The 20280-nt window shown below is 44.7% G+C and overlaps 1 protein-coding gene across 1 annotated transcript in view; it reads right to left on the bottom strand.

Moving 5' to 3' along the window:
• Nucleotides 1–1175: 1175 nt before the first annotated feature.
• The window catches only part of LOC137535280 (zinc finger protein 208-like), a 171541-nt gene continuing 152436 nt past the window's right edge, over nucleotides 1176–20280 (bottom strand). Inside the window, exon 7 of the mRNA XM_068257100.1 lies at nucleotides 1176–2411. Within this exon, the coding sequence (XP_068113201.1) occupies nucleotides 1331–2411 (1081 nt within the window). The 3' untranslated portion in view covers nucleotides 1176–1330. The remainder of the gene's footprint in view (nucleotides 2412–20280) is intronic.

Below are 20280 nucleotides of genomic sequence, written 5' to 3'. Positions count from 1 at the left end.
TATATATATATATATATATATATATATATATATATATATATATATATATATATATATATATATATATATATATATATATATATATAGTTTCCCACACTCACACCATGAATATTGCTTTTCCTCTGAGTGATGTGCAGTTAGTTGCAATTTATACCCCAAGGATTGTCTACGCTCAGCAATGGAATACAGTCTCAACGCCGGAAAATGCTTCTCTCTTATGTTTCGGACTAACGACATTATATTTTAAAGCAAACTGGACGTGAAAATATACTCAAGAGATAATGAATTGTATTTATAGTAATTATGGTATATTTAACCTTCCTAGAGTCTCACATTCTTTTTTTCACTTTGAAGAATCCAATTCCGACTGAATTGTGCCAGTGTGGGATCTCTGATGTCTCCAAAAACTTCCTTTATGCCCTAAACATTTCCCACACTCATTACATGAATAACGATAAAGACAAAAGAAATACCGAGAGCCCAATATAGTGTAGTATGCAAAACAAAGGGTTGGAAATGAAAAGTATATAATGTATATACTCACAAACGTGGGTTACCTCCTAGGTAACCACTGTATAGGCAGGTGAGGAGATTAGACCTGTCCTCACTCAGGATTAAAAGTCGCTCTCTGTAGATAAGGAAATAAGGGGCAACACCCCTCCACCAGGGGTGGATATTGATAATGTAAGAGTGAACAGAGGCGCCAGCAGGATAAAAGGTACTAAAAGGCTTAAAATCCCTCAGGAGGTGGTGGTGGACTCGCCTTCTCGAAGCAGACAAGATACCGTCAGTTTTATGACAACAGGTTATTAATATACTCCAAAACAAACAGTGCAACGCGTTTCACGGGTATGTTCCCGCTTCCTCAGGCAATAAACAGATAGGAGTACACAGTATAGTCTCAAGGTCACGAATCAGAGGCGCTATTCGTGACCTTGAGACTATACTGTGTACTCCTATCTGTTTATTGCCTGAGGAAGCGGGAACATACCCGTGAAACGCGTTGCACTGTTTGTTTTGGAGTATATTAATAAACCTGTTGTCATAAAACTGACGGTATCTTGTCTGCTTCGGGAAGGCGAGTCCACCACCACCTCCTGAGGGATTTTAAGCCTTTTAAAACCTTTTATCCTGCTGGCGCCTCTGTTCACTCATTACATGAATAAGGCTTTTCATTGCTGTGAGTTCTCTCATGTCTGGCAAGGTCTGCTTTCTGTCTAAAACATTTCCAACAATGATTACCAGAATAGAACTTCTTCCCAATGTGAGATCTCTCCTGTATGACAAGGCCAGTCTTCTTTGTAAAGGTTTTCCCACACTCAGCACAGGACTAAGGTTTCTCACTGCTGTGACATCTTTTGTGTTTGACAAGGAGTGATTTACGCCCAAAACATTTCCCACATTCAGCACATGAATAAGGCTTCTCACCGGTGTGAGATCTCTCATGTATGGAAAGGTCTGTTTTATATCCAAAACATTTCCCACACACAGTACATGAATAGGGCTTCACACCGGTGTGAGATCTCTCATGTCTGACAAGCTGCGATTTAAGCCCAAAACATTTGCCACACTCAGCACATGAAAAGAGATTCTCACCAGTGTGAAATCTCTCATGGATAACAAGCAGTGATTTCCGGATAAAACTTTTCCCACACTCAGCACATGCATAGGGCTTCTCACCGGTGTGAGATCTCTTATGCGTCATAAGGTTTGATTTACGTACAAACCATTTCCCACACTCAGCACATAAATAGGGTTTCTCACCAGTGTGAGATCTCTCATGTATGACAAGGTAAGTCCTCCTTCTAAAAGATTTCCCACACTCAGAACAGGAATAAGGTTTCTCACCAGTGTGACATTTTTTGTGTTTGACAAGCAATGATTTATGCCCAAAACATTTCCCACATTCAGCACATGAATAGGGCTTCTCACCAGTGTGACCCCTCTCATGTATGACAAGGATTGATTTCTGAACAAAACACTTCCCACACTCAGCACATGAATAGGGCATCTCACCAGTGTGAGATCTCACATGTAGAACAAGGCTACGCTTGTTTTTAAAAGATTTCCCACACTGAGTACAGGAATAAGGTTTCTCATCGGTGTGAGATCTCTCATGTTGGGCTAGATATGTTTTCTGTCCAAAACATTTCCCACACTTATCACAAGAATAGGGCTTCTCACCTGTGTGAGATCTCTCATGTTGGACAAGATGTGGTTTATGCCCAAAACATTTCCCACACTCAGCACATGAAAAGGGCTTCTCACCAGTGTGGGATCTCTCATGTCTGACAAGATGTGTTTTACACCCAAAACATTTCCCACACTCAGGACAGGAATACGGTTTCTCACCGGTGTGACATCTTTTGTGTTTGACAAGCAGTGATTTACGCCCAAAACATTTCCCACATATGGAACAGGAATAAGACCCTCCAGCAGGGGGAGAGCTGTGCTGGGTAGGAGGCCCCTCAGGGTTAGACAGGTGAGGGGAGTCTGGGGGAAAATTTGGGGTAACCAGGATATCTGCAGGAGACTCTTGTCCAGTGACATCACCATCCTTTGCACAGTCTGTGGATACAGAGAGACGAGTCTCTGAGAGGTTCCTGATGCCGGGACTCCGCCCTGCAAATAGAGAAACATCATCACTTCCTGTTAGAGAATTCTGAGGGAGGAACAATTAACATTAGGGATGGTCAGTGAGCTGCTGATAATTCCAAGTTGATGCAACATGTATGAATCTGTGTGCAGCTCAAAACTCCACCAATCAAATGCGTTTGCTGACAAATGTGATGAACTGCATACAATTTGCATTACATTTGCATACAATTTGGAAATATTTCATCTCATTGACATCTACACCATTGGTCACACATCGAAAAGCAGTAAGTAGTAGCACAGTGACTATTATCAGCTTATTACAGGCCAGTAACACTAAGTCACGCCCTACTGTGACCAATCTGTGTACAGTAATCTACAGTGACCATTATCAGCTTATTACAGGCTGGTAACACTAACTCACCCCTACTGTGGCCAATCTGTGTACAGTAATGTACAGTGACTACTATCAGCTTATTACAGGCTGGTAACACAGTCACCCCTACTGTGACCAGTCTGTGTACAGTAATGTACAGTGACCATTATCAGCTTATTACAGGCCGGTAACACTAACTCACCCCTACTGTGACCAATCTGTGTACAGTAATGTACAGTGACCCTTATCCGCTTATTACAGGCCGGTAACACTAAGTCACCCCTACTGTGGCCAGTCTGTGTACAGTAATGTGCAGTGACCATTATCAGCTTATTACAGGCCAGTAACACTAAGTCACCTCTACTGTTACCAATCTGTGTACAGTAATGTACAGTGACCATTATCAGCTTATTACAGGCTGGTAACACTAGGTCACCCCCTACTGTGACCAATCTGTGTACAGTAATTTACAGTGACCAGCATCAGCTTATTACAGGCCGGTAACACTAAGTCACCCCTACTGTGACCAATCTGCGTACAGTAATGTACAGTGACCATTATCAGCTTATTACAGGCTGGTAACACTATGTCACCCCCTACTGTGACCAATCTGTGTACAGTAATTTACAGTGACCAGCATCAGCTTATTACAGGCCGGTAACACTAAGTCACCCCTACTGTGATCAGTGTACAGTAATGTACAGTGACCATTATCAGCTTATTACAGGCTGGTAACACTAACTCACCCCTACTGTGATCAATCAGTGTACAGTAATGTACAGTGACCATTATCAGCTTATTACAGGCCAGCAACACTAACTCACCCCTACTGTAACCAATCTGTGTACAGTAATGTACAGTGACTATTATCAGCTTATTACAGGCTGGTAACACAGTCACCCCTACTGTGACCAGTCTGTGTACAGTAATGTACAGTGACCATTATCCGCTTATTACAGTCCGGTAACACTAAGTCACCCCTACTGTAAGCAATCTGTGTACAGTAATGTACAGTGATCATTATCAGCTTATTACAGGCCAGTAACACTAAGTCACCCCTACTGTGACCAGTCTGTGTACAGTAATGTACAGTAACCATTATCAGCTTATTACAGGCTGGTAACACTAAGTCACCCCTACTGTGACCAATCTGTGTACAGTAATGTACAGTGACCATCAGCTTATTACAGGCCATTAACACTAAGTTACTCCTACTGTGACCAATCTGTGTAGAGTAAGGTATAGGTGTCCCCAGTATAGGTTAGCCAGGCATAGGTGGCCCCAGTATAGGTTAGTAAGATATAGGTTCCCCCAGTATCGGTTAGTAGTGTACTCCCCATGCTTTTTTAGCCGATGCTCCACCCAGCTAGTTTTGGTGAGCACCCGGCTGTCATTAGCTCACCTCCTCCTAGGCTATAAGCATAGTTGCTCACAGAACCACCGGCCCTGCATTCTCTCATCGCACCCCACCCGGCTACTTTTTCATGTCACCCAGCTACTATTTCCTAAAATTTCTGGGGAGAACACTGGATTAGCAAGGCATAGGTACCCCCTAAATATAGATTAGCTAGGCATAGATGCCCTCACTATAAGTTAGCTAGGCATAGGTGCCCCCTGTATATGTTAGCCATATGAATACTTATTTAGCATAATTACACTTGGCATAGTGGTTTTAGTAGAGGAACTTTTTAGCTACTTTTTCACTTCAGTCTCCCCTCCCCCCAAACGCCACTCACATTCTTACAGCCCCTCCCCCAATTATTGGTGTCATGTGACCTATACTGTGCCCAGCAGGGACATGATTCTTATTCAGCTTAATAAGTCTTTTAAATCTCTGTTTATAACTCACCAACACTCATAACTGTAATAATGTCTTCCTCCTTATATAGTCTCATCATGTCACCCTCCTCCACAGACTGCTGATCACTCCTCACATACGTCTCTTCTTCTTCTTTAATTGTCCCCATCATGTCATAATGCTCCACGTCACTCCTCACATACATCTTTTCTTCTTCCCCTTTAATTGTCCCCATCATGTCACCCTCCTCCATAGACTGTTGATCACTCCTCACATACGTCTCTTCTTCCCCTTTAATTGTCCGCATCATGTCACCCTCCTCCACAGACTGTTGATCACTCCTCACATACGTCTCTTCTTCCTCTTTAATTGTCCGCATCATGTCACCCTCCTCCATAGACTGTTGATCACTCCTCACATACGTCTCTTCTTCCTCTTTAATTGTCCGCATCATGTCACCCTCCTCCATAGACTGCTGGTCACTCCTCACATACGTCTCCTCTTCATCTTTACTTGTCCCCATCATGTCACCCTTCTCCATAGACTGCTGATCACTCCTCACATATGTATCTTCTTCCTTTTTAATTTTCCTAATTATGTCACCCTCCTCCATAGACTGCTGATCACTCCTCACATATGATTCTTCTTCTTCCTCCTTAATTGTCTTCATTATGTTGCCCTCCTCCATACACTGCTGATCACTCCTCACATACGTCTCTTCTTCTTATTTAATCACAGCATTCAAAATGTATCAGTTCTCCACCCTAATTTCAAAAAATGAGAGACAAAATGTAAAATGTGAACACAGATAATAGTGCTCCCTGCACCTGCCCCTGACTTCATTGTATAGTGTATGTGTGAGTGTGTGAGAGTGTGTATACAGGTCCTTCTCAAAAAAATTGCACATTGTGATAAAGATCGTTATTTTCTGTAATGTAATGATAAACATTAGACTTTCATATATTTTAGATTCATTACACACAACTGAAGTAGTTCAAGCCTTTTATTGTTTTAATATTGATGATTTTGGCATACAGCTCATGAAAACCCAAAATTCCGATCTCAAAAAATTTTCACTTTTGAACCAGAAACAGCAGTAGAAGCGCCTGACCTAGGCTACAGAGAAGCAGCACTGGACTGTTGCTCAGTGGTCCAAATTACTTTTTTTCGGATGAAAGCAACTTTTGCATGTCATTCGGAAATCAAGGTGCCAGAGTCTGGAGGAAGACTGGGGAGAGGGAAATGCCAAAATGCCTGAAGTCCAGTGTCCAGTACCCACAGTCAGTGATGGTCTGGGGTGCCATGTCAGCTGCTGGTGTTGGTCCAAGACAAGACAAGACAAATAACATTTATATTGCGCTTTTCTCCTTGCGGACTCAAAGCGCCAGAGCAGAGCAGCAGCCACTAGGGCGCGCTCTATTGGCAGTAGCAGTGTAAGGGAGACTTGCCAAAGGTCTCCTACTGAATTAGTGCTGGCTTACTGAACAGGCAGAGCCGAGATTCGAACCCAGGTCTCCTGTGTCAGAGGCAGAGCCCTTAACCATTACACCATCAGCCAACTGCTGATGTCCACTGTGTTTTATCAAGGGCAGGGTCAATGCAGCTAGCTATCAGGAGATTTTGGAGCACTTCATGCTTCCATCTGCTGAAAAGCTTTATGGAGATGAAGATTTCATTTTTCAGCATGACCTGGGCACCTGCTCACAGTGCCAAAACCACTGGTAAATGGTTTACTGACCATGGTATTACTGTGCTCAATTGGCCTGCCAACTCTCCTGACCTGAACCCCATAGAGAATCTGTGGGATATTGTGAAGAGAAAGTTGAGCGACGCAAGACCCAACACTCTGGATGAGCTTAAGGCCGCTATCGAAGCATCCTGGGCCTCCATAACACCTGAGCAGTGCCACAGGCTGATTGCCTCCATGCCACGCCGCATTGAAGCAGTCATTTCTGCAAAAGGATTCCCGACCAAGTATTGAGTGCATAACTGAACATAATTATTTGAAGGTTGACTTTTTTGTTTTAAAAACATTTTTCTTTTATTGGTTGGATGAAATATGCTAATTTTTTTAGATAGGAATTTGGGGTTTTCATGAGCTGTATGTCAAAATCATCAATATTAAAACAATAAAAGGCTTGAACTACTTCAGTTGTGTGTAATGAATCTAAAATATATGAAAGTCTAATGTTCATCAGTACATTACAGAAAATAATGAACTTTATCACAATATGCAAATTTTTTGAGAAGGACCTGTATATATATATATATATATATATATATATATATATATATATATATATATGTGCATCCTGAGGGCCCCGCCCCTACTTATTAAGGCACCCATACATAGGCAGATTATCAGCAGATTTGACAATCACATAGATCTCTCTTACTAAATCTGATCAGAGGGATCTATGGCTGCAGATCCGTTATCCAATCCAATAGATTTTAGCATGAAATCTACTGTAAATCTGAGAATCTGTCTCCACCTGCAAGGATCCCCAGGTCTCCCCCATGTTTTGTGAACCCCCCGGGCTCCACGGCGAATGTGGAAGTGGTGCTTAAGCTCACCTATCTGCTGATGTGCCTCATCCTGTGTGTTCTCTCCATCACCACTAGAGGTGCCAGTAACCCATGACACAGTGGTATGTACAAGACTTTATACAAGCCATCAGGTCACAGGACACAGGAATCCCAGCATGATGGACAGAAGACACAGGGGGAGACTTGCCGGTGGATAGGTGAGCTTAAAAGAAACCCGAGGTGTGAGATCTATGGAGACTGCCATATTTATTTCCTTTTAAACAATACCAGTTGCCTGGCAGACCTGCTGATCTTTCTGGTCAGTAGGGTCTAAATCACACACCTGAAACAAGCATGCAGCTAATCTTGTCAGATTTGTTATAGACATCTGATCTGCATGCTTGTTCAGGGTCTATGGCTTAAAGTATTAGAAGCTGTGACCCTGGGTATTAGACGTAATCAATGAATAGATAAATTGTGGTCAGATCATTAGCTAAAGTCATACATGTGTAGTCAGAAATACTGCGGTACAATAGGACTGAGGCAAGGCTAGGTCAATAACAGGCTGATATCATACACAGGTGGTCAGATCGCTATAGTACAGAAGGTTGAGACCGAGACAAAAACGTTAAACAGGCTGAGGTCATACACTTAGATCAGATGGCTGAGGTACAGACAAGGAGGAGACAGAATCAGAGTGAGTGTTTACCCGAGATATACACAGAATAACAATCAGAATAATATATAGAATTTACAGTATATATATATATATATATATATATATATATATATATATATATATATATATATATATATATATCAAGAAAAGGTCCAGCACTTAGCAAACTGATAGCTATAACGGACAGCGAGTAACTGAATGTCCAGGGCTTATATAGCAGGAATAGAGCACAGACCAAGCCCCCAGGAAAACCAGACCAATCAGCAACTGCAAGTGTCAGCTGACTACAGGAATCAGCTGACACACCTCAGACACACCTCCATAACTTATAAGGCAGCTCTGAGCTGCGCGTATCCTCCTAAGGAGACTGCCAGAAACAACACGCTGACCCACATCTACATGGGAGCCGAGGATGCAAACATGCTGAGTCACGTCTACAGGGGTGCCGAAGAGGAAGAGGAAGCTTTCTCCAGCTGCTCAGCACTATCAGAGCAACCTCCAGAGACAACACCAGGTAAGTTTGTTACAGAAGCAGAGGATCAGCAGGAACGCCAGGCAATGTGTATTATTTAAAAGGAAACAAACATGTCAGGCGCCATATCCCTCTCACCTTGGGTTCCTTTTAAAGAGTACCTGAGACGGGGGTGGGGAAAAATTCATACATACCTGGGGCTTCCTCCAGCCCCCTTCAAACCTTTGGCTTTCTCTCCTCCGATGTCCTCTGAAGTTTCTTAAAGCGGACCCAAACCAAACTTTTTTTTAATTCAAAATATTTAGTTGCACTACTCTGACACATACAAAGATAAATAAACACTCCTGCAAGCCTATGAGCATTTCAGTGCGTGCTTTTCACCCTTCTCTTTTTATAACTAGGGTTATACAGGTGGCAGCCATTAGCAATTCCTCCTTTGCTGGACACCTCCTACTCCACCAGTTTGCCGGATTCTGTCCCGGCAATTTGAAAGGAAGGGAGGGGTTTCTCCAATAAATGTAAAATATTTTATATTTGTCATCATGCAGCTGAAAAAAGGCTGCCATTTATTATTATAATTTAGAAAATAGATTTTATTTCTGAAATCTTGTATTTTTAATTTGGGTCCACTTTAAGTTGGGGCCAGTTGGTGCATGTGCAGTTTGGCTGCGCACTTGCCACCATCTGCGCAAGCGCAGTATGCTACCGGCAGCAGGAGCACAATGGGGGCACACGCGTGGCAGTACGCCCAGACCGGAGGAACTTCTGAGGACCTGGGAGGAGGACAAGGTAGCCAAAGATCCATAGGGGGATGGAGGAAGCCCCAGATATACATGTTATTCAAACACTACTGCAGCCAAATAGACCAGCAGGGCTGCCAGGCAACTGGTATTGCTTAAAAGGAAACAAATATGGCACCCTCCACATACCTTTTGCTACGGTTGTCCTTTAAGCACCGCATCCACACGCAGTAGAGGCCCAGGGGGAGCACATCAGAGACCATCTGAAGGTCTATCTTACTCAGCATCAAAACAACCAATGAGGAGCCAGGAACGTCTCAGACCTTCAATGGAAGATGACCAGCTGAGCAGAAGATCTGCCATTTGGGCAGCTCCTACTCAGGAGCCCCCCCCACACACACACACACAAGTATCAGGGGGGGGGGGGGGTTCAACTCATATTGCAGATTTCGTTAGATAACTCTTTGGCTACATGTGTATGTACTTCTCATTACATTCAACAGAGTTTCGCCAAAAAATTGTGTTTTGAAAGTGAGTGAGCAGTGCTAGTTTATTTGGATTCCCACTGGGTCTCCTAAACTAGACTAGCCCCCCACTTACTCACACATTGTAAACATTTATACAACCTACACTTACTCCCACTGTACATACATATACCCTATACTTACTCACACAGTACACACATATACCCTATACTTACTCCCGCTGTACACACATATACCCTACACTTACTCCCACTGTACACACATATACCCTACACTTACTCCCACTGTACACACATATACCCTACACTTACTCCCACTGTACATACATATACCCTATACTTACTCACACTGTACACACATATACTCTATACTTACTCACACTGTACACACATATACTCTATACTTACACACACTGTGTACACACATATACCCTACACTTACTCACACTGTACACACATATACCCTTTACTTACTCCTACTAGTGTTGGCGGTAGAGTTGGGCGAACAGTTCGGCTGTGTTAGCCGAACTGCAGTCAAACTGTTCGGCTGCCCAACCTGTCATTTTGCTGTGGCTCTTACTACTTCCGGGTCGCAATGACCCGGAGTAGTACGTCTGCGCTGGCCCGGCGGAGCGCGTCCTAGATCGCGCTCCCGTTGCCGGGCACTCTCTGCGCATGTGTGTGACATCACTCATTGCGACCCGGAAGTAGTAAGAGCCACAGCAAAATGACAGGTTGGGCAGCCGAACAGTTCGGCTGCAGTTCGGCTAACACAGCCGAACTGTTCGCCCAACTCTAACTCCTACACACATATACCCTATACTTACTCACACGGTACACACATATACCCTACACTTACTCACACTGTACACACATATACCCTACACTTACTCACACTGTACACACATATACCCTACACTTACTCACACTGTACACACATATACCCTACACTTACTCACACTGTACACACATATACCCTATACTTACTTACTCACACTGTAAACACATATACCCTACACTTACTCACACTGTAAACACATATACCCTATACTTACTTACTCACACTGTACACACATATACCCTATACTTACTCAAACTGTACATACATATTCCCTACACTTACACTGTACACAGATATACCCTATACTTACTCACATGGTACACACATAACCTACACTTACTCACACTGTACACATATAGTCTACACTTACCCACTGTACACACATTTACCCTACACTTACTCACACTATACACACATATACCCAATACATACTCACACTGTACACACATATACCCAATACATACTCACACTGTACACACATATATCCTACACTTACTCACACTGTACACACATATACCCTACACTTATTCACACTGTACACACATACACCCTACTTTTACTCACACTGTACACATATATACCCTACACTTACTCACACTGTACACACATATACCCTATACATACTTACACATATAATGTACACTTACACTGTACACACATATACCCTATACATACTCACACTGTACACACATATACCCTATACTTACTCACACTGTACACACATATACCCTATACTTACTCACACTGTACACACATATACCCTATACCAGGGGTTCTCAAACTGGGTGCCGCGAGCATTTGCCAGGGGTGCCTTGGCATGCATCCCCATCCTTTGGGGGTGCTGCTGAATAAGGGTCAGAACAGCATTTCGGTAGTTATTTTTGCAGAGGGCTGCCTTGAATCAAAATTTCAAAGCCATCAAGGGTGCACTCACCTGAAAAACTTTGATAATCACTGCTCTATACTTACACTGTACACATATATACCCTACATTCAGGGCTGTGGAGTCAGAGTCAAGGAGTCAGAGCAATTTTGGGTACCTGGAGTTGGAGTCGTGGTTTCATAAACTGAGGAGATGGATGGTTTTTGTACCGACTCCACAGCCCTGCCTACACTTACTCACACTGTACTCACATATACCTTACTCTTACTCACACTGTACACACATATACCCTACACTTACTCACACTGTACTCACATATACCTTACTCTTACTCACACTGTACACACATATACCCTACACTTACTCACACTGTACACACATATACCCTAAACTTACTTACACTGTACTCACATATACCACTCTTACTCACACTGGACTCACATATACCCTACTTTTACCCACACTGTACATACATATAACCTACACTTACACTGCGAGCACGCACACACGGATAGATAGAGAGACCCTACACTTACACAAAAGTTTGCAGCTCCTTTGAACCCACCCCTGTACTACACACTTACACACACATTGTACATTCCCACACTGTACACTTTACTGCACCCTGTACTGTCCTCCCACCTTCACTGGGCCTCTCTGCTACTATACATATAATATAATAACTACAATAGTCAAACAAAACCTCTTCCAGCTACGTCTCCTCTCCACCTCCTGCAGCTTCTCTTCTTGCTATTACATCACTTCCTCTCTTTGTGTTCCGTTTCTCTCTCTCTGTGCGTTCCACCTGGAGGAAGTGAGATCACCATCTTGTGGTGAATAGGCTAACTGCAGCCTCTGTTTGTGGACTCACCTGCACTCAGCCCTCTCTAATATTATCATTACTACGACCATAATTATTATTCCCTGTCGCACACAATATCCTCATCTACATATGAGTCACATTCAATTATCAAAATAATAATAATTATTCCCCAGACACTTGCTGCAGTGCAGAGGTTATGGATGTGGCTCCACAGTTACAGGAAGTGTCAGTTTCTTGCGTCAGACTGGGAGGAAGAGGCAGAATTACTGGAAAACGTGTTTGGACTGGGATGTCCACTTAATCTCCTTTATATTTCTTCATCTTCCACTACAGCTGTTGCATGCAATCCATATGGCTATTTCTGTAAAACCTGAGTCAGCTGAGTCAAAGTACCTGACCTGCATATGCTTGTTCAGACAGGGTCTATAGCTAAAAGGATTAGAAACACAGGATCAAGAGGACTGCCAGCCAACTGGTATTATTTAAAAGGAAATCAACCTTTTGGGGACCGCCAACATTAGATCCTACGCCACACTTGTGGCTGTTCTAGCCTGATGTGGCGTATGATCTACGCCGCCCGCCATTTCCGCTCCCGACGCGATCGTGCGCACCCGAGAAGGGAAATTAAGCTGTCATATGACAGCTACATCGCCCCTCAGTGATCAGAAGCCATCGCGTATGGCTTCTGATCACGTGATCACTATGATCGCCAGCGGATCATAGTGATCACTTACAGAGCTGCGGTGGTAGGGGAGAAGAGGATCCACTCACCTCTCTGCCATTCCCCCACCGATCAGCACTCCCCTCTGCTCTGGCCGGCATCCCCGCTCTCTCTAACGTCAGTGCCGGATCCCGGCTTGATGACGTCATCAAGCCGCGACTCGGAACTGAGCGGCAGTAGGAGCGGAGAAGCCTGCCGGAGCGGAGGGGTCCACTGCGGCTCATCGCTAGAGCCTTGAAAGTGAGTGAAGGCTCCTGGCGAAAGGGGGGGACATCTGGAGGCAGGGGGGACACAATGCCCAGCAAGCCCTAACAGGGATCTGGCTGCCTGACCCCCCAAACGCCCCTCCCATACAAAAATGCCTGGTCCTTAAGGGGGGTTAGGCGGTCGGTCCTGAAAGGGTTAATATGGCAGCCTCCATATGCCTCTCACCTCGGTTCCCTTCAAGAACTTCCTCTTCCTCCTGTTAGTTGCTAGAACTTTGTTGTTGCTTCCAGGCCTGAGTATCTGAACACTCCTGTACCTGTTCCTTGATCCTTACGCTGGTAACACATGATGCAATTTTCGTTCTGACCAACGGGAATCACACTATTATTTCCGACCTGTCCAATGTGTTTCTGATCGATGAAGGGATCGATTTTGCAAAGTTATCATCTGAACATTGATTCCTTTAGCGATTGGGAGCAGTTTGGACATGTACACACGATACAAATTTGTGTCAGATTACCTGTCGATCAGACAGAGATGATTGAGAGTCAGGTGAGGAAGAATGTTTGGGGGAGAGGGAGTGTTACTGAGTTTGCTGGGGACAGTAAGGACTGATTAAGAGTGATGGAGGGAGGTGGAGATAGAGTGAGATTCAAAGAATACCTGCAACGACAAACAGTTCCCCTGGGGGGTCCTCACCTCGTTAGGGGGAAGCCTCCGGATCCTATCGAGGCTTCCCCTGTCCTCCTCGGTCCCACAGTGGTCTCACTCTGGGCCTCCCAACAGCGGGGATGTAAATATTTACCTTCCCGGCTCCAGTGCAGGCGCAGTGTTGGCTCTCCGCTCAGCGATAGGTGGAAATAGCCGATCGCTGTCGGCCCGCTCTACTGCGTAGGCGCAAGTCTCCTGCGTCTGCATAGTAGCATAGCTCCCAACTCTCCCTCTTTTGGAGGGACAGTCCCTCTTTGGAACCCTGTCCCTCTGTCCCTCTTTCTTCCTCATGTGTCTCTCTTTCAGGACTGATGTACAGATCTATGTAAGTATATGTATTTTTCTACTGAAAAATGTGTTTAATTGACTCAAAATCTTATTCCCATCCTTTAGATTGATTTCTTAGTTTCAAACATTAATATGAAGTAAATGAACCAAGATAGAAAGGACTAGTGTGGTTTGAATTATAAAATAACCTATATTTCTGATGAAATCTTTTTGGTGTGCGTGACAAGGGGGGTGCTGGGGGCATGATTTGGGGTGTGGCAGGGGTGTGGCTTAAATGTCCCTCTTTCTTATCTCAAAAAGTTGGGAGGTATGGTAGTAGAGCAGACCTGACAGAGATTGGCTATTTTCACCTATCTGCTTCAGAGCTGCAACAGCACCCCCGCTGGAGCTAGGGAAGGTAAGTATAGCAAACCTTGTCAGGCTTGTCGAGCGTGGATTGCAGGAGACTTCAGGGGAGCCAGCGCTGGATTGACTGCAGCTACAGTAGAGGGGGAAGCCTCATTGGGGCCCTGAGGCTTCTCCCTACCGAGGTGAGTACCCCCCCAAGGGTACTTTGTTACTGAGTCTCTTTAAAGGACAACTGTAGCAAATGGGATATGGAGCCTGCTATATTTATTTCATTTTAACCTCCCTGGCGGTATGATTATTTATGGATTTTACTGTCTTTTTAAAACGTTTCAGACCCTAAAATCAGGAAAAAATCATGCCGCCAGAGTTTCTGCAGCAGCCCCTGCTCTCACCTCCTTGGGCACAAGCGCTGCAATTTTACCTCTTCCCTCCGAGTGGTGCTGTAACTCTGTAGTGAGATCGATGACAGCAATCTCACCAGAGTGATTCAGAACCTCGGAATAGACGGAGAATGGCTACTGACATCTGGATCCCCCGGGGGGTAAGTAAAAGCGCCCGCTGTGCGCTATATTCTGCATTGAGGTCCCAGCGGCCATCCCGAGCTACACTCGGGATTACCACCACTTGGAGCGGCCCACAGAGACCACCGTGGGACTGAGGAGGATGGGGGAAGCCTCAATCAGATCCAAATGCTTCCCCCTCCTGAGGTAAGTGCTCCCCAGGGGCCCTTTTTTCAGTACAGGTTCTCTTTAAGTCTTCCCCTCTGCTCCTCCCCCTTCTCTTGTCCATCAGGGGCAGGGCTGGTGCAGCTGCTTCTGGTCTCTCTCTGCTACCTGGCCTGGGTGCTGCTCTGCAATGTATTCCTGCAGGGCGGGGGCAGACATGAGGATGACATGAAGCATAGGGAAATGCTCTTTGCTTCATACAGACTTCATCCTGTGAAGGGCAGGGTTTCATGGAGGTTAGGAAGCAGGGCCATCTGGTGAGCAAGGGGCAGGGCTCTGTGTCCTCCACAGTGGCCAGGAGTTTCAAGGCTGTGCATCATGGGAGATCTGGAGGCGGCACTGGTGAATGAGAAAATGGTCGGCAGCCTGAGGAGCAGGAAAATGATTAAAGGGAATGGGTGAGTCCTCCAGAAGCAGAGGCCTATGGATAGGCCCCTAGAAGAGAACGGGACAGGTCATAGTAACAGTCACAGTGATCCCATCTCTCTGAATATTAGTCCTGTGTGTGTACAGTAGAGATAGCTCCAACCTCCAATTTTGGGTTTGCAAACCTCGAACGCGTACTTCCGCAAAAGTTTGCAAACCTGCGAACTTTTCGAACCGCAATAGACTTCAATGGGCAGGCGAACTTTGAAAACTAGAAACATTTATGCTGGCCACAAAAGTGATGGAAAGGATGTTTCAAGGGGCCTAACACCTTTAGGGGGGCATGGCGGAGTGGGATACACGCCAAAAGTCCCGGGGAAAATTACGGATTTGATGCACAGCAGGGTTTTAAGGGCAGAAATCACATTGCATGCTAAACTGGAGGCATAAAGTGCTTTAAAACATCTTGCATGTGTATACATCAATCAGGTACTGTAATTAGTGTACTGCTTCACACTAACAGACCAAATTCACTGTGTAACGCACCGCAAACAGCTGTTTTTGTAGTGATGGCTGTGCTGGACTGGTGCACACCATGGCGAGAGTGCAGGCGATGGCGGTTTTCAAGCCCATATGGTCGCCAGGCTGAGGTAGCTCAATGACAGAACAACAGTGACTGTCCAGCTGATTGAATTTGGTCTGTCCACAATGAAGCAACGACCTTATTATCTTGGGTCAGGTTTGCCCCCTAACACACTCATATAGCCGGTCATTGCTTCGTTGTGATATGCAAGCCCCTTCACCGCAGCAAGGTAATGATCACAAAGGGGAATTGACACATGTACATGCCTTTTGTTTTGTTGTTACAGCCGCAGTGCAGGCAGAAAAATTAGGCATGTACACGTGCCAGAAAAATTATTATTACTGTTAGCGGCCGCTGCTAGCAGCGGCCTTAAAAATTCAGGAATCCACCTGGAGTCCTGGACCCTGTTGGTAGTGATGGAGAAGGCAGTCAAGCGACCTGCAGGCAGAGATGCTGTGTGGGGACTGGGGACTGACTTAGTCTTGGGGCAAGCAGTCATACAGCGTGCAGGCAGAGATACTGTGTGTGGGGACTGACTTAGTCTTCGGGCAGACCTGACCGTGCTTTGCAGACCACGTGGTCAGATGGACCCTTGACCCAACGCTGTGTGCCAGAGATGAAACCACTTGCCTTTCAACATCACGGTACAGTTTAGGTATTGCCTTTTTTGAGAAATAATTGCGGCCTGGTACCTTCCACTGTGGTGTGTGGCTTTGCTTTTGTGTGCTGCTTTTCCTCAGGTGGTCATCCCATTGCAGTTTGTGCTTTGTCATCATGTGCCTTCGTAAGGAAGTTGTTCCTACATAGGTCTTGGTCTTTCCACGGCTCAATTTTCAGAGAGTACAGATGGCATTGCTCTCATCTGAGGCAGACACACAAAAATATTTCCACACCGCTGAGCCCTGGGATGATGGCACATTGGTGGCTGCTGACTGAGTGTTAATTGGGGTGCCAGAATCAGAGCAGGAGGAGGAAGATATGTCATGGTTCTATGTGGAAGCTGAGGAAGGTGTTCTGTGTTAAATAGTCAACTACGTCCTACGTTGGGGGTTGATGGCTCATGCCTTCTGAACACTGTATTTTGGTCCAGGGCAGCAGAAAATCACGACAGCATGACCTCGAACAGACCTGCCGGGTGGCCTGCCTCTGGCTCTGCCTCTGCCTGTTTTGTCCATATTGGGGGGATGAAGTTAAAGTTATGCACTGACTTGACTAATACAATGTGCAGTCACACAGGTACAGTGAACAGGTATGCAGTGACTGGTATATAAAACTGCGTGCTGTCACACATGTGCAGTGAACAGGTATGCACAGACTGGTATCAATACAATGTGCAGCTGTCACACACACGGGTATCGTGAACAGGTATGCAGTGACTGGTATATAAAACTGCGTGCTGTCACACAGGTGCAGTGAACAGGCATGCACGGACTGGTATTACAAATGTGCAGCTGTCACACACACAGGTGCAGTGAAAAGGTAGGCACTGAATGTGCTGGGTCTGGCACAGTATAGCAATTAGCAAGGGCCAGCTGCAACAGACAGGGCTGTATATGCAAGTGTCAGTGAGCCACACACACAAAAAAACACATCACAAGAACATTAGCTCACAAAAGAGCTGTTTTGGGGTGCTTTTTAGCAACAAATATCAGCAAGGAGCAAGCTAACAGACCTCCTAACTATCACTTTCCCTATCTCTCCAATGTCTCTCCTTTCTCTCACTAATACTGCAGCACACAGAGTGTGAACATGGCCAATGCTGCTGCCTTATATAAGGGGGGGTCCTCCAGGAGGGAGTGCAGCCTGATTGGCTACCATGTGTCTGCTGACTGTGATGTAGAGGATCAAAGTTTAGCCCAATGATGTAGTATAGGGGGCGGGTCAAACTCGCATAAAGTTCACGTTCGATTGCGACCACGAACCACCGATGATCACGCGAATAAGTTTGCATGCGAACAGGTTGGGCCATCACTAGTGTCCAGCGTAACATTGCTGGAAGACAGGGTTGCCACCTCATCCCTTTAAATTCTGACAAATCTAAGTTATACTGTACAGGTGGTTCTGGGTCTACTCACACATAATCAGTGCCTAAACTGCATCTAACTAGAAACAAGGCATGTCTAATTCATATGTGCCGGTATTTAAGGGCATGAGGTGGCAACCCTGCTGGAAGATAAATCCCTCTCTTCTCATCTTACTGGACTTCGTGTAATTAGCTCAAATATCTTTATGTTTTCTGAATATAACACAAAGACACAGAGAGAGGGAAGTCTCCCTTCCTCAGTTTAGTCTGTATCAATGGGAGCTTCTAATATCCCCACATCTGCAGCTCACAGTAGATAAAGTCTCACCTGCCTTTCAGAGGTTCCGGGGACTCAGTAATAATTATTCCCTGCAGCCTTTTATAGAACTGGGATATTATTTGGAGCTGCCGAGAGCAGGTTTTAATTAGGACCCCCATTGTGTCCCCCATGAATAGGTCTGTGTGAGGCCTGGAATCCACTAGAGCATTTTTTTTGAGCGATGAGGGAGTGCTTTCAGTCGCTAGCAATTCCCCTAAATGCTCTGCCAATGTAAATGGATGGGACAGATTTCACTACAGCAATTGTGATTAAGCAAATCGCAATCACAGGACATGCAGCATTTTGGGAGCATTTCCATTCTAATGAATTGCATAGGAGCAGGGAAATCACTCCCAAAATAGCTTGCAAAATGCTGTCACAAATCGCTAGCAATTGTGATATCGTTTTGCGCTTTCTAGTGGGTTCCAGGCCTGAGATCTCTGATGTGACTCCAAATGTGATTTATGCTGCCACCATTTCCCACACTCTGCTCTTCACTGCTCACTGGAGTAAATTCTCTTCTAAATTCTCTTCTGTATGGTAAAATTAAATATCTGTCTGAAGTATTTCCCACCCTCAGCACGGTAAGGCCTCTCCCTGATGTGAGGTGTCTGATTTATGGCAAGTTGTAGTTTATTTTTGATGTTTCCCACACTCATGCCATGAATATTGCTTTTCCTCTGAGGCATGTCTCTGATGTGCAGCAAGTTGTGATTTAGATCCAAAGCATTTCCCACACTCAGCACAGGAATATGGCTGCTCCCCTGGGAGATGCTTCTGTCTCAGTTTGTATATTGATATTTGATAAAAAGTGTATTAGTAATCACATTTTTGAGAGTACAGACATTTGGAAGTAAACTATATGAATTTTTTTCGGTTTGCTGCAGAAGCCTGTGCAGTCAAAATTGAATTCATGAAATTATTTTATTTACTGTATCTATTAAAAAAACTTTATTCAAGTTACAAGGAAAAATAAATTACAATAATCATAACGTATCACAATCAACTATTGAATCTACTAATGTAGAGAGAAAATATGTAAGAGAGGCCCATCTTTATTGTCATACCTCCAACATGGATCCTGGATGTGGGGAGTTCTGTACCACTGCATCAGGATTTTATCACCCATCTCCTAAATGTTAATGGGATCCTTTAGAACCTAGTTCCCCAACCCTGTCCTCAAGGCCCACCAACAGTGCATGTTTTGCAGAAAACCACAAACGTGCACAGGTGAGGTAATTAGTGTCTCAGCAGAGCTGATTAACTACCTGTTGATTTCCACAACACATGCACTGTTGGTGGGCCTTGAGGACAGGGTTGGGGAACACTGAATATACACATAAAAAACAATATTTCACCACTTCACATCTGAAAAAACTCTGTTCAAATCTATAGTCTATTTCAATTGAAAAGGTATCATCTCATTGCTAATTATCCCTGACACCATCCACACCGCTTAAAAATGGGAGGTGTAGACAAATTTAAAGGACACCTGAAGTGAGAGGGATAGGGAGGCTGCCATAATTATTTCATTTTAAGTAATTCCAGTTGCCTGGCTGTCCTGTTGATCTTTCAAACATCAGTAGTGTCTGAATCACACACCTGAAACAAGCATGCAGCAAATGCAGTCAAACTTAAAGGGAACCCTTAGTGGGACCAGCATATGCCTTTAATTTTAAGCAACACCAGTTGTCTGGCTGCCCTGCTGATCCTCTGCCGCTAATACTTTTACGGTAGCCATAGATCCGGAATAAGCATGCAGAAATCTTACA

Source organism: Hyperolius riggenbachi, chromosome 10 (assembly GCF_040937935.1).
Source record: "Hyperolius riggenbachi isolate aHypRig1 chromosome 10, aHypRig1.pri, whole genome shotgun sequence".
In the NCBI taxonomy this organism is placed as follows: Eukaryota; Metazoa; Chordata; class Amphibia; order Anura; family Hyperoliidae; genus Hyperolius; species Hyperolius riggenbachi.
The sequence above is the reverse complement of the archived record's forward strand: the minus strand, read 5'-3'. Positions and strand labels throughout refer to the sequence as shown.